The following is a 15,660-nucleotide window of genomic DNA, read 5'->3' as shown; positions in this document are numbered from 1 at the left end:
AGTCATGCTCTCCCTCAGGACTTTGCACAGGAGGCTTTTCCTTCTGGGAAGATTCCTCTTTCAGATATCTACATGATTTGCTCCCTACTTCCTTCCAGTCTCTTGTTAAGTTTTCACTATATCAGGGAGTCTTTCCTGGGCTATACATGGTGTTAATCTCCTGCCCTTGCCCACTGGACCACTTTTTCCCCTTTAATCAACATCTCCCTCTGCTAAAATGAATACCTCACAAAAGCAATCCATTTTATTCTGTTCACTGCTCCAAAAGAACCATTAAAACAGAACTGGCACACAGTATTTATTACTTGGCAAATGAAGTAATAAATATTTGGGGGTTATACACGTGGAGTATCTAACTTTTGGTTGTTTTTTTTCTTTAATCTTTTATTTTACATCCATTCATATTTAGAAATACTGTATTTTTAAAGAAATTAATTCATTGATTATTTATTTTTGGCTGCCCTGGGTCTTTGTTGTAGTGCACAGACTTCTCACCATGGTGGCTTATCTTCTTGTGGAGCACAGGCTTTGTTGTCTGAGGCATGTGGGATCTTCTTGGACCCAGGATCTAACCCGTGTCTCCTGCACTGGCAGGTGGATTCTTATCCACTACACTACCAGTGAAGTCCTGGTTGATGTTTATTTAAAGTGATCTCATTTCCACATTCTAATCCATTCATATTATAATGTTTGTGGCTTTATTTATACTTTATTGTCCATGTGTGGCATTAAAAATACAAGTAGATTCTTATGTAGTAAAAAAAAACAAACAAAACCAAAACCAAAACAGAATCTAGCTATCAAAGTTGCGTTGGAGGATCTAAACAGGGTGCTTTGAGGCTGGTTAAACACTCCCCCACCCCACTTCCCCAGCCCCGCATTCCCCCTGACCCTGGGGCTGCCTTGGAGGAATTGCTGGACCCTGACTCTCCCATGATACTTCCTATAGGAGAGCCTTTGTGATTGCAGACAATCCAATTTCCCAAGGGCCAGAAAGTACCAGAGGACACTGTGGGTAACACTAAGTGGACCTGCTTTTTGGATAAATATGGAACATGCCCCTCCCCCCTTTTTTAGGCTAGAGCCTGAGGAGACACATAGCTATTTTTATTTGTGGGGCTATTCTGGAACAATATGAAGCCTCTTCACAAAAGTGAAAGAGAGGCATTAGTCTCCCTTCTACCTATCCTGAAAACAGAATTCCTTCATGAAATGAAGGCCACAGCCCCAAGGTTCACACGCTACCATTTCTAATACAAATGATCATAGATATACAAAAATAACCAGGCAGGTTATTTTTCCCCTTTGTTATGAGACCTTTGAAATGTGCTAGAAATGTGGAATCATGTTCTTGATGCACTTGTGTTTTCAATAATCCCAGTATACTCTGTCAACCAAAAGAAACACCATCCAAAGGTTTGAAAAACACACAGCAATGAAGGAAAGGAAACTCATGAAAGCAGAAAAAAAGCTCGAAGAAGACGCGGTAGCCTTTGAAGAGTTCCTGCGAGAAAACGACCAGAGATCTGTAGATGCTCTCAAAATGTTCGTGCCCCCCTCCCCTTTGGCCAAATCGCTTTTTACCCTCTTCTTTCTTCTTTTTAGTTTCTCAGAACACAGACCAATACAAAACAGACTAACAAATCTGTTCCTTTTCAGTGCAGCGCAGGAAACTATAAACAAACTGCAAATGACGGCGGAACTCAAAAAGGCGAGTTTGGAGATCCAGTCGGTGAAAAGGTGAGGCTGGGCCTGTCTTCTACCCATCATTTGTCCCTGCCCCCACTGAAACCTACTGGTGCCTGGCAAGATCCTGATCAGTTGGTGATTTCATAAGTATGAACACATTTTAAAAATAAGTAATTTGTTGATCAAGGATTGTGTCTACCTGGGGACCAGGACACAGTGACCTCTGGCTGAAAAGTTTCTCTAACTTGTCATTACAAGATATTAGCTGAAAGAAGGAAACCAATGTTAGACATAAGCAAATTATTTCCTAAATGTTCTTTTTTCTTCATTCTAAGGCACTGTTCCCCCCTCCCCCATTTTAACATCTCTGAATTTAGGATGCTTTTTAATATTTTTACAATTATCTTACAATTATAATTGGCAGTATTTTTTATATTTGTACTTACACTTGGTTGAAATTAACACTGATATTAAAACGAGGATTTTCTGTACCAATATTTTCTTAGGTCAGTTTCCCAAGGCAATAGAACTAAAAGCAAAAATAAACAAATGGAACCAAATGATGCAACCAACAAGGGCTTAATTTCTAAAATATACAAATAGCTCCTACAATTCAATAACAAAAAACAATCCAGTCAAACATGAGCAGAAGACCTAAATAGAAATTTAGAAGAAGACATGCAGATAGCCAACAGGCACATGAAAAGATGCCCAACATCATTAATTATTAGAGAAAAGCAAATCAAAAGTACGAAGTATTACCTCACACTGGTCAGAATGGCTGTCATTAAAAAGTCTACAAATAACATATGGCGGAAAGGGTGTGGAGGAAATGGAACCCTTCTGCAGTTAGAGGGAATGTAAATGGGCGCAGCCGCTGTAGGAAACAGGATGGAGTTTCCTCCAAAAAGTAAAACAGAACTGTCCAGCGATCCTGAAATCCTACTCCTGGGCATAAACCTGGAGAAAACTGCAGTTTGAAAAGACAAATGCACCCCAGTGTTCACTGCAGCACTATTTACAGTAGGCAAGACACGGGAACAACCTCAATGTCCATCGACAGATGAACGGACGAAGAAGATGTGGTATATGTACACAATGGAATACTACTCAGCCATAAAAATGCATGAAATAATGCCATTTACAGCAACATGGATGGACCTAGAGATCATAAAGTCAGTCAGAAAAAGACAAATATCACATATCACCCATAAGTGGAATCTAAAATGTGATACAAATGACCTTATCTCTGAAATAGAAACAGACTCACAGACATAGAGAACAAAGTTGTGGTTGCCAAGGGGCAGGGTGTGGAAGAAGGACTGGAGTTTGGAATTAGCAGATACAACTCATATACAGAATGAATAATAAGTTCCAGGGTTTGATCCCTGGGTTGGGACGATCCCCTGGAGAAGGAAATGGCAACCCACTCCAGTATTCTTGCCTGGAGAATCCCATGGATGGAGGAGCCTGGTGGGCTACAGTCCACGGGGTTGCAGAGAATCGGACATGACTGAGTGACTTCACTCACTCATACAGCACAGGGAACTATATTCAATGTCCTGTGATAATGAAAATGAATATGAAAAAGAATATATATAACTGAATCACTTTGCTGTACAGTAGAAATTAACAACATGTAAATCAATTATACTTCAATGAATTTTTTTTAAAAAGAGGAAAACACTGGGCACCCAACGAGGAGCCAAATGTAGTAAGTCAAGATCATCATTAAGCTCTGACTTCAGGCAAGACAGGCTTTTTCTGAATCTTACCTTGAACCAGTTTTACATCTGTTCTAAAAATTCTCATTCTGATATAAAGACCCAATATGGTTTTGCTGCTGAAAAAAGTGCAAGGTAAGTTAGAAAAGCCAGTCAAATGTCTTCTACCTGCTTTCTCTAGATCTGAGGAAAGTTGATATTCACAGTGCGAGGCAGAGCTGATGGTGGGACAACCAGGAGTACTCCATGTGGGAGCCTGTACTCTGGGGGAAAACAAGCCCCCAGTGAAGTCGGAGCTCTGCCGCTGGCTGACTGCATTGTCTCCCGTCGTTGTGCTCAAAGCACTTTGCTTCTTGGCCAGAAAAAACATGGAAGAGCCTGGAACAACTGCCGTGAGCAAATGCCTGCTGCCTTTTCCCGGCCTCCATAGATTGGCCCGGACGTCAGTCTTACAAGAGGCTCGGGGTCCATGGGATGCTGCAACTGGAAAACCCTTGCGTTCATGGGAGATGATGGAAAGCACCAGGGTTTCCAATCTGGGGCACATGCTGCTCCTTTATAGGGAGCACCTGGGCACACTCGATCCTGGCCCCCTCGATGGCCTTTCCGCCTCAGTGCTGGTTCTGAGGGTGAGCTGCCTAGCCTTGGGCATTTTTGTTCAAATAACATTCCTACAGGTTTCTTGCCTCTCATCTTATATCTTATTGAAGTCCCTATTTTTATGGCCATATTTACAATATTTGTTAAGCAAATTATTATTCAAATACATGATCAAGAGAATGACTTTTTAAAAACCTATTTTAAAAATGAACATGCTTTCACACGGGTATATCTAACCATATCTATTTTTCTTTTGAGTAGTGAAATAGCAAAAACAGAATTCCTCCTTAGAGAGTACATGAAATATGGGCTTTTTCTGCTGAAACTGTCTCCAAAACAATGGCAAATCCAGCAAGGAATGAAAAAGGTGTCAAGGAGTAAAGAAAATGTGAATGTTATGCTTCCAAGTATAATAAGAAGTAAGTCCCATATTCAATTAAGTACATATCCTAATTCTAAAATATTCTGCTTCAGTGTTTGTTATTAAATAGTTAGAATTTTTATTTTAGGCAGACCCTGAACAATCCCACTAACTCTGATATTATAAATTATTAATTTGGAAACTCAGGTTAATTTCAAATATGAAGCAGGAAAAATATATACATGGAAAAATAGAAAATATTTTATTTGTAGAGAGTGAGAATAGCATACCTACAAACCTCTGCCCAGTAAAAAACCTCAAATACAATTTGACTTGTTAAAACATTCTGTAGAGTAATTGGACACAAAGTCAATTATATTTTATTAACCTACTGCTGCTGCTGCTGCTGCTGCCGCTGCTAAGTCGTTTCAGTCGTGTCCAACTCTGTGCGACCCCAAAGACAGCAGCCTACCAGGCTCCTCCGTCCCTGGGATTTTCCAGGCAAGAGTACTGGAGTGGGTTGCCACTGCCTTCTCCTTATTAACCTACTATATTAAGCTAAATGCTGCTACTGCTGCTGCTAAGTTGCTTCAGTCGTGTCCGACTCTGTGCAACCCCATAGACAGCCTCCCACCAGGCTCCTCTGTCCCTGGGATTCTCCAGGCAAGTACACTGGAGTGGGTTGCCATTTCCTTCTCCAAGGCATGAAAGTGAAAAGTAAAAGTGAAGTTGCTCAGTTGAGTCTGACTCTTAGCGACTTCATGGACTGCAGCCTATGAGGCTCCTGCATCCATGGGATTTTCCGGGCAAGAGTACTGGAGTGGGGTGCCATTGCTTTCTCCAATTAAGCTAAATAGGTTAACTTTATTAATTAGAAAATATACAAGGAAGTTAAATTCAAGAAAGCAACAATAGCCTTCAATGTGTGACCAAGAGATTTGACAAATGAGAAATATGTTATCAGATAGTAAGATTGATTTTGTAAAGTTGCCAATTTTTCTGAAATTCATGTATAAGCTTTATGGAAGTATAAGAAAAATGTTACCAAAAATTCATCAGAGAGTTGGGTTAGGTAGATCTTTGCAGGATGATTCTGAGTTTCATCTAGAAAGATACACAAATACTTTTGAACTAATAAGGTGAGGGTGGGTGTGTTACTTATCCTTTAAGACATTATATAACATATTATCACAGTCTCAAAAATGAAAACTATATGGTACTGGCATTAAGCTCAGTGGAACAGGAATAGATCCTATTACAGGTAAGAATTTCATACGTAAGTGATGAATGTAGGGTCACAAATCAAAGATGAAGACAGACTTCCAGCAACATTGGGGTAACAAGGACCAGACACATCCTCTTGCCTGAAAAACAACAGTTTTAAGACATCAGACATCAAGGAGCAAAACAAAGTAATCCCGAGAGAAGGGAAACACATGAGTTGAGCCCTGTGCTGGCCTCAGGGCACTGCCTGGAGAACACTTCCAGGACTTGGTGAGGCAGACCGGGGCCTCAGCGGTCTCTGTGGATGGAGAAGACAGAGCTGGGGGTAGGGAGGCCATGGTGGCTGGAATTCCCCAAGCAGAGTACTGGAGGGGAGAAAGCCACACAGAAAGAGGGTTCTCTTGATCTGCAGACTTGTCAGCTGAGAGCTCATCCTAAGCCTTAGGGGTGAGAGCACTTATACCACTGAAATCGGCACATTACAAATCAGGGAGAATCTTTCCCCTGAGAGCCAGTTATTAAGCCTTTATTAGCACACCAGGCGGAGAAGGTGATGGCACCCCACTCCTATACTCTTGCCTGGAAAATCCCATGGACGTAGGAGCCTGGTAGGGCTGCAGTCCATGGGGTCACGAAGAGTCGGACACGACTGAGCGACTTCACTTTGACTTTTCACTTTCATGCGCTGGAGAAGGAAATGGCAACCCACTCCAGTGTTCTTGCCTGGAGAATCCCAGGGACGGCAGAGCCTGGTGGGCTGCCGTCTATGGGTTGCACAGAGTCAGACACGACTGAAGTGACTTAGCAGCAGTAGCAGCAGCACACCAGGGGTGGCTGCCCTGCTTAGCTCCCTTGTGTCTCTCACTGTGCTGCGTGTGCTTATATGAGATCGTGTGTATAAACTGTCAAGCACAGTAATGACATTGGGTTAAACTCAATATATGATGTTTGACAAGAGAGAAAACACATGGGAAGCAAAACTGAGCAGTATTTGCATTTAACAGCTTAGGATTCAGTGCTCCTAGACATGTCCTCTAACTTGAGGATGCTCAGAAAGCACCGAGTCTCAGTCTAGAGGGTTGAATGGTTAACACCGGGATTTTAGAAGTTGGTTGATGTGGGAAAGAGACTTCTTCAGGCCCTCTAGGTTAGTTCTCATCCATCCTGCCTTCTCCAGAGATCAGCCCTGGCCATCTGCATAATACATATGTTGGTTACCATGTGCCCATCTTACATTTCCGTCCCTGGAAATTTTCACAATTACTTGGCCTTCACCCTGAAACAAAGCTCTCATTCTCAGAAGTGTTCCCCCACCCTAACTTGTTTATTTTCCATTCTAGAATTAAGTGCAAGGAGAAAAGAGACCACTGACGAGTCCAGGAGGACATCATTTTCGGAAGATTCTTCTCTGGGAAGAGGTAGCCAAGGTAACACTGGATCTTTGGCACTTCACCCACAAAAGTAAAGTCAGAGAAGGTGCCCATCTCAAAGTGGAGATGCAGGACCTATAAACTAAGCTGAAAAACAGAGCCTAGTGTCCACATCACCCTTAATCCTGGGGAGCTAGGTGTTCGGTTTCTCTCTCTCCAGACATTATTACAAAACTCAGAGAGGTGGGTGAATGAATAGAACCGGCAGAGAAGTCACGGGCAGAGGATCTTGCACAAGTTGTCTCTGGCTGACTAGCACATCCTATGAGGTCCTTCTTGGCTGCGCCTCCTCATTCCTCTGGTTCAAGCCTGCCCTCTGGTGTTGATGGACCAATTCCCAGGGCCCAACAATCCAGGCCAATGGCAACCAGGTGACTGTCATTGGCCGGTGACTCAGGGAAGTAACTGGGAAGACTGAGGAAGCTCTACCATGCTCATAATCAACTCTAAGGATACTTTCAGCCTCAACTCCTGCCCTGTAGTCATTCAACGGCCACAGGCAAGCTGACTCTCTTTCTCCTTTATCCTGCTGCCAACCATCAGAGGTATTTAGTGGTAGGGGTAAAGCTCAACCATACAATTTGCCTGCCCAGAAACAATCCTGGCATAAGTGCACTTGGCCAGCTAATTGAAAAGGTGGATTCTTTCAGAGTGTGAGGCCAATTTGGACCCATATTATTTAAGACATACTACTTTGTCTGTTAGAGGATCTGGAGTAGGGTGCAGGGGAGGGGAGTGTAGAGGAAGTGGGTGGTGGGGTCCATATTTTCTTCTCTTTAAAATCTTGAAAATAGGAGTTACTCAGTTTGAATAGCATCCCTTCCCAAGACATTTTTAGTAATATGTGTTCCAGCATCAGCTTAAAAATTTAAGATGCTCATTTACGGTGGTGCTAGAATCCACTGGTTCTTTGTCCATTTTCTTTCCTTCCCCCACTCACCTTGGATATACTGGAGGAATACTATGTATCAGCAACTTTTCCAGACTTCAAGTACACAAAGATGAATAGGATATAGTTCTGCATGCTGGAACTATACAAATACAATGTAATGGAACAAATGATACAGCAGTGATGGTGAGGGGTCTGGGGGCAAAAACCAAAAATGTGATCTCTCCCTAAGGCATTCAGAAAAGTCTTTAAGAGGAGGTGACATCTGAGCTGGATTTGGAAGAAAAAGTGGGACTTTCCAGGTAGAGGGAATGGGGAGTGAGGCCTGCTATAGTCTCAAGATGGAACAGCAGGAAGGGTGGCTGGAAACCACAAAAGCACGGGCATGAGGAAACATGACCTGGGGGCCAGTGGCTGCAGAGATCCAAGACCAGTTGCCCACTTCTCAGGTTCAGACCATGGTCAGACCCAGACACTGGTAATAAATAAAGTCCACCATTTTTATTTTATATCTTGATCTTTTAAAATCTGTGATTAAAAATGTATATGATTAGGTAGAAAGAGAACTGTGATTTATATTCACCATTTATGTCCCTGATTTGTGCCATGTTTTAGACAATATGTACCCATCCCTACCCCGAACAGCAATTTCTGATTTTATGCTTGGAACCAAAAGTGAGTAGAATAAAACAGCACCATTTTCTATATGACTGTTTCTAAGTAATGGGCATATCAGTACAGAAAAATGAATCCCTCTCACCAAACAGCAAGCACTCATTCCTAATTACATGTTCTTTTTACCTCCACCATCACCAATGATGTGGACTTCACCTGGACATTCTGAATAGCAAGATCACGCAGGAGGACCACTCCCAACCTAGAGGAAAAGAAATCATCCTTATCAAAGTACAGTACATATTGATTACCTCTCTTGTAAATGGTGTATTTTTTTTAATAAGCAAATATCTCTTTTAGCCTTTCTTCAACATATGTGCCACGTATCCATACCCACCATAAGAGATGCTGGAGGTAGTGGTTGCCATTTCTATGTGCTCAGCAGGTGACCAAGTTCTCACAGGTCTTCCTGCATCCTTTGATGAGGGCCTACATCTGCTATTTGCAGAAACCACCCACACCCTGCCTCTTGGGATATTGCTGCTCAGAATCCACTGCCCAGTTGTTTTTGATCTACTCTGCTGATTCATGTGTTTGCAAATTTACCGTGGCATTCAAAATTTTTGCTATAGGACTAGAAAGCACTTTTTGTTTGTTTCTTCCCTTACTTGATTATTGGCTCATTTACATTCATTATTTCAGAAAGTGGTAGTTCACCACCCTAGCTACCCTGGAGTGAAGTGAAGTGAAAGTCGCTCAGTCGTGTCTGACTCTTTGTGACCCCATAGACTATACAGTCCATGGAATTCTCCAGGCCAGAATAATGGAGTGGTAACCTTTCCCTTCCCCAGGGGATCTTCCCAACCCAGGGATCGAACCCAGGTCTCCCACATTGTGGGCAGATTCTTTACCAGCTGAGCCACAAGGGAAGCCCAAGAATACTGGAGTGGGTAGCCTATCCTTTCTCCAGTGGATCTTCCCAATCCAGGAATTGAACCGGGGTCTCCTGCATTGCAGGCAGATTCTTTACCAACTGAGCTATCAGGGAAGGCCCTAGCTACCCTAGAGGAGCTGTAAGAAAATATATTGATGTCCAGGATGGATATCTGGGCCAGCAGTGTATTATCCTGGCAAACGTCAACACAGACACTGTGCTCTGAATTTCAGGGGCCTTGCGGTCATTCTACTTCTGTGGCATTTTAAAGTCACTGTTTTGTTGTGTTTTAATTACATTTTCACTTGGAGAGAATTACAGATTCACATGCAGTTACAAGAAAAAATACAGAGAGGTCTCACTATACTTTACCCAGTTTCCCCCAATAGTAACATCTATTGCAAAATTGTAGTATAATAGCACAAACAGAATATTGACATCAGTACAGTCAAGATACAATCAAATACAGATCATCATCATAAGGATCTCCCATGTTGAAGCACAAAGTAATATGCAGACGTCACACTCACTTTCTCAGAAAGTTCACTGCTTCTTAGTTTTTCATTTACTCAGCACGTATTTACTGAGTGCCCTATAGGGCCAGAATAAAAAAAAAAAAAAGACAGTCTTTGCTCTCAACAAGCCTACTGTCTAGTGAGGAAGACAGACAAGGAGTTTGTCAGTTACATTATACCAAAATAAGGTCATTGGAAGGACAATCAGGGTGCCTCAGGCATGCAAAGGAAGGACTCTCAGCCCAGAGAAGAGGTGAGGGACTGGAGAAGCAAGGGCAGGATCAGTGGACACACTCCAGATCAGATGGCCTCTAGGCTGTGTCTGGTGAGAGGACGAGGGGTCAGTGAAGAGGGAGGGGCCTCCTGGCACGAGGGTGGCAGTGTTTGGGTCTGTTCAGAATGGCTGGGCTGCAGGGTGTAAATGGACAAGACTGGAGGGGTAACTAGGTATTGTCTCATGAAAAGGAAGCAGTGGGGTCATCCCAGAGGTGCCTGTGTTTTGTTCCAAGTGCCTGGGAGTCACTGAACATTTTAGCAAGAATGTGACAGAGGTTCAAATCAGATTTACATTTTAGAAAATTGGAGATGGTAGTATTCTAAAGAACAGAATGGACAGGAAAAAAACTGGACGTAGAGGAGCCAGTTAGGAACCTGTGGTCACAATTCATTAGATGAGAGATAATGAACTCCCCTAGCCAGACAGTGGCAGCCGGAACAAAGGAGAGGCTGTGGGACACATCAGAGAAATGCTACCTATGGGCTTCCCCCAGTAAAAAGAGTGGCCACAGATAACTCCCAAATTTCTCATGTGGCAACTGGATGTGTGGTGTTGTCATTCAAAGGTATTAGGAACACAGCAAGGGGAGCAGGCCTGAGAGGAAAATAAGGAGTATGATTTTGGATGCATTCATCTGAGCTCTCTATGGGACACCCAAGTGGATACTCATGTTCAGTTGGAAGCTGGACACAAAGTCCAGAGCTCAAGAGAGACAGAGATGTGGCAGGTGGTATGTTAGTAGTGGTTGAATCTATGAGGATCAGCCCCAGAGGGTAGGTAGAAAGAGAGGAAAGAAGGCTGAGGAAACAGACTCAAAGAAAAGGAACCAAAAAGGTAACAGTATCAGAGAGGTGGGAGAAGACTGATTTGAAAATGATATTACTGAATCCACCAAGAGTGGACTGAATGGTGGATGTTTCCCAAGTACCCCTTGACTTCTATGGCCCTCTCAATTTTCCCACAACATATTTCCCATTGCTAAAGGGCAGCTCCAAGTAGCTTATTTTGTCCCTTCAAACTCAGCATGAACAAAGCAAATGTTAATCTTGTCCTTGTGCTATGCTTAGTCGTTCAGTCGTGTCCGACTCTGTGACTCCAGGGACTGTTAGCCCACCAGGTTCCTCTGTCCGTGGGGATTCTCCAGGCAAGAATACTGGAGTGGGTTGTCATGCCCTTCTCCAGGGGAACTTTCTGACTCAGGAATCGAACCTGGGTCTCCTGCATTGTGGGGGGATTCTTTACTAGCTGAGCTACCAGGGAAGCCCAATCTTGTCCTTATCCTATCCTTAAAGCTGTTTTCCTTCCGGTTAGCGTGACCTCCATTACTCCAGGCTTACTGACTACAAACGCTGAAGTCATCTTGTCTCTTTTCTTTGTGCTCCAGTAGCTCTTTCTATTCTTGGTTCCCATGAACTCTTTTCTTTCCTGTGTCTCTAGATTCTCCTCCCAACCCCCAACCACTGTTTTCCACCGTCACTACAAGCATTACTTACCTAGGTCACACCAACAGCTGCTTTACTCCTTCCTTAGCCCCTGTCCTTTTAACATTCCAATCATTTTCAATTTATCGCTCTTAAAGGATTCTTTCAGAGCCACCTTGCAAGCCACACAACTATTCTTTAAGTATGTATCTCATCACCCTCCCCACTCCCCAACCAATATTTCCTCAGCCTGATCAGAAGATATTTTACAGATGCACCTCAAATAATTGGTACCACGTGGTACAACTCTTCCTTATGGTCTCTTTGTTTGCATATGTCACCCTTGTCTGGGAATGAATCTGATTTTCTTTTGCATACTCGTGGAATCCATGGATTCCTGCAATTCCCTAAAAGGCTAAACAGGCTATTGAAAAGAACTAGGTTACATTTAGGTTCCAAAAATAACTTAGTAATGAAAGCAAATCTGTTGATAGAAAAAAAATCAGGCATTTTCTTTTCCTTTTACAGCCAAACTGAGAGTATCAGTTCAGAAGACAGTTTGGAATTCTTTTTAGATGATGATATGGACTACGATCTGGTAACCAAACTATTTGTCTTGACTTAAATATTGTTTGGTGAAAAGTATATAGATGCTCATTTCTTCTTTTGAAATTAAAATGTCCTGTTCAAAATATTCCACAACCTTTCAGAAGAAAATATGATTTTTAAAAATTTATTTATTTGTTTGCACCAGGTCTTAGTTGCAGAATGCAGGGTCTTTAGTTGTGGCATGTGGGATCTAGTTCACTGACCAGGGAACGAACCTGGGCCCTCTGCATTGACAGCATGGAGCCTTAGCCTCTGGACCACCAGAGAAATCCCCGAAAATAGGATTTTGCTACTGTTCTCTAGTTGTATATATAGTTCATGTTTGTCATCAGACATTTAATGAAAAATAAATGTCGACTTCCCTGGCGGCTTACTGGTTAAGAGTCTACACTTCCACTGCAGGGGCATGGGCTCGATCCTGGTTGGGGGAACTAAGGTCCTGGATGCTGTGAGGCACAGCCAAAAGATTTTTTAAAGATTATAAGTAAATAAGTGTCCTTTAGAAGGTAACAATTTAGAAGATATATATTATCTACAATCTTCCTGTGAAAATAACCACCTTCTGATTATTTATCATTTTATTGGGGCTTGAGATACATTGGGTAGCTGGACTGTGAGATAAATTGAGCTTCAACAAAACAGCTCTTTGTGGCACAGGTCTGATTGTGAACTAATCTCACCCTAAATACAACCACAGAAACTCACAGAAAAGGAACAAAACACTTAAAAGCATTAACTGTATACTATATATAACATACCTTATCCAAATCATTTTTGTGTGTGTGTGTGGAAAAAGCACAACTTACCATCTTAACCAGTAAGTGTATGATCCTGCAGCGTTAACTATTAACATGCTGATGTAACAGACCCCTGGAACTTTTTCATCTTGCACAACGGAAACTATACATCAACTGAACAACTCCCCTATGCCTACTCCCTTTAGCCCCTAGCAACCACATTCTACTTTATATTTCTAAGAGTTAGATTACTTTACATACCTTGTAAAAGTGAAGCATTTGTCTTCTCATGAGTGGCTTATTTAGTCTCATGTCCTTATGTTCTTCGGGTTCATCATATTGTAGCAAATGACACGGTTTCCTTATTTTTCAAGGGTAAATAGACCACATTTTCTTTATCCATCCATCAATGCACTGATGCACATTTAGGTTGCTTCCACTTCTTGGCTACAATAAATTTGATGAACGTGGGGGTACAAATATCCAAGTCATCTTGCTATAAATTAAATTTATTTAAAGTGATATAAACTTATACTTAAAATTTTAGAAAACAGAAAATTATTAAAATGCAGGGAGGAAATGACCTTCACTTAGTCCTGTCTTTTCTCATTCTACTTCTTCTCTCTTGTCTTTCCCTAGAAACTTGCCTTTCCTTTTTTCCTGCTTTTGCCTCCTCCTCTGCTCCATCCCTCTTCTTTCTCTTTTCCTCACTCTCGTCTTCCTTTTCCCCTTCTCTAATGAACTTCATCTTCCCCCCAACACCCAAAGTGTTCTCTTCCCTTTGGCCAGCTCTCACATGGAAATAGGCTGTCGTCACTCTTTGCCCATATCTCCCTTATAATCGGAACAGTATTCCTTTACCCCACTGTTTTTTCCTAGATAAGTCACATATGCACAGGTAGTACGTTAAGTGAATTAATTATATTCTTCATTATTGATTAGGAGCCAGAACTTTATTTCAAAGAACCTGAAGAGTTACTTCAAGTCCTCACAGAGCTGGAAGAGCAGAATCTTACTTTGGTACAATATTCCCAAGATGTAGATGAAAATCTTGAAGATGTAAATAAACGAGAAAAAGTTATACAGGATAAAATGTAAGTCATAAAAAACAGGCAGACATTCTATTAACCAATTTCTAATCAGAGAATAAGTCCACTTTCATTTATGTGTGGCCCTTCCTTGTGGTCTCCCTGGATTTAGGGAAGAATTTTTATTAATAATAGTTTACACTGCAGAATGTAAGAAGTAGGAATTATATTTACACAGAATAGACTGGTTTTAGTTTTAGTCCCTAACTCTTTTCACTTGTCAAAATATTTTCCTAGCTAGCAAGAATAAAAGACAATATAGAAGGTTATAAAGAATCAAAATGTCACCTACTGCCTTACTCTTTGTTCAGTGCAGTTTTACGCTGTCATCTGGCTGACCAAATCATGCTTTGGATGATAATGCTAATGAACTCATTTTCCTTGGCTGTGACTCTCAGCAAAAGTTTTTTCATGACTTAAATATTGTATCATTTTATAATGTACATTATCAAAATCAGGGCTATTATAAAAGGGATTTCTGTTGGGAAGGGGGCTGGATTTGATGACTCAAAAAATTCCTTCCTACTCTAATACTCATTGTAAAAATGTGCAGAACCTTTTTTGGAAGATCCATTTGCACCAGATGTCAATCTTTTAAAATAGTTAAGTCAAACAGCATTGAACTTTGGGACATATTGAAGAACTTAAAACCATAATCTTATAGCCACCCAGTAAGCTACTGTCTTTTAATCCTGTCTCCTCACTTCCAGTCCTCAGTATTCCGTGCCCCACCATGACACTATGATATGAGGGGATGGGGCAGGTATGGTTGGGCAGGAAAAGGGTATCTATATCAGAAGCTCTAAGTAAGGAGTCAGGAGTCTCTACTTTTCCCAGTGGCTCCCCAGGTATTCTGATTATCAGTCAGGTTTGAGAACAGTGACACCCTAGGTCACCCAGCTTGGGTTTCCGATACCTCAATTCTACTGCTTTTTCTATTTGGGGGACTCAAAGTAGAGGGGTTGGAAAATACTTCCTGATGGACATTGAAAAGCATCTGTGCATTTTTTTTCTTATTTTTAACCTTAAAAGTTGCAGGTACTTTGTCAATATCTTAAAATATAAACTTCTATTTGGCTTACTAGACATAGGATGTTGACACATGATCTAGAGAGTGTTGAAGCTCTTGACTGATGGTTTATTTCACTGAATCATAAATTACAGATAAGGATCTCTTTCTTCTTTGCAATAGAAATACCAACATAGAGTTTCTTTTGGAACACAAGGAATTGCTCAAGGCCAACTGTGTAAGAGAAGAAGAAAAAGCAGCAGAGTTGGAATTAAGGTCCAGGCTATTTAGTTTTGGAGAATATAACTCAGATGCTCAGGTAATCATTCTTTGCCTGCAGTAATTTTATTTTGGCTCATGATAATAAGGCTCTGCATTCCCTGTGTCTTAAGCATTGGAATAGGAGGATTAAAGCAAACCACAAGTCCCAGGTTGATGACAGAGGCTGAAAACCTGCTTGGAAATTACCTTGTCAATATGTAATAGCCAACTTACACAGTGGATAGAAAACATTCAGTTATCATTGGTACTCTCTTAA

At 41.5% G+C, this 15,660-nt stretch overlaps 1 protein-coding gene across 9 annotated transcripts in view; it reads left to right on the top strand.

The window, feature by feature from the left end:
- The window catches only part of CCDC38 (coiled-coil domain containing 38), a 35,554-nt gene that overhangs the window by 10,006 nt on the left and 9,888 nt on the right, over positions 1 to 15,660 (top strand). For 7 of the 9 annotated variants that reach the window (XM_060413065.1, XM_060413062.1, XM_060413061.1 and 4 more), the window contains 7 exons: positions 1,382 to 1,740; positions 4,275 to 4,432; positions 6,939 to 7,025; positions 8,766 to 8,823; positions 12,208 to 12,277; positions 13,968 to 14,119; positions 15,306 to 15,441. In XM_060413065.1, coding sequence (XP_060269048.1) covers positions 1,382 to 1,740; positions 4,275 to 4,432; positions 6,939 to 7,025; positions 8,766 to 8,823; positions 12,208 to 12,277; positions 13,968 to 14,119; positions 15,306 to 15,441 — 1,020 coding nt within the window. The remainder of the gene's footprint in view (positions 1 to 1,381; positions 1,741 to 4,274; positions 4,433 to 6,938; positions 7,026 to 8,765; positions 8,824 to 12,207; positions 12,278 to 13,967; positions 14,120 to 15,305; positions 15,442 to 15,660) is intronic. The other 2 variants (XM_060413064.1, XM_060413063.1) reach the window with 1 other exon arrangement.

This window comes from Ovis aries, chromosome 3, assembly GCF_016772045.2.
Source record: "Ovis aries strain OAR_USU_Benz2616 breed Rambouillet chromosome 3, ARS-UI_Ramb_v3.0, whole genome shotgun sequence".
In the NCBI taxonomy this organism is placed as follows: domain Eukaryota; kingdom Metazoa; phylum Chordata; class Mammalia; order Artiodactyla; family Bovidae; genus Ovis; species Ovis aries.
The sequence above is the reverse complement of the archived record's forward strand: the minus strand, read 5'-3'. Positions and strand labels throughout refer to the sequence as shown.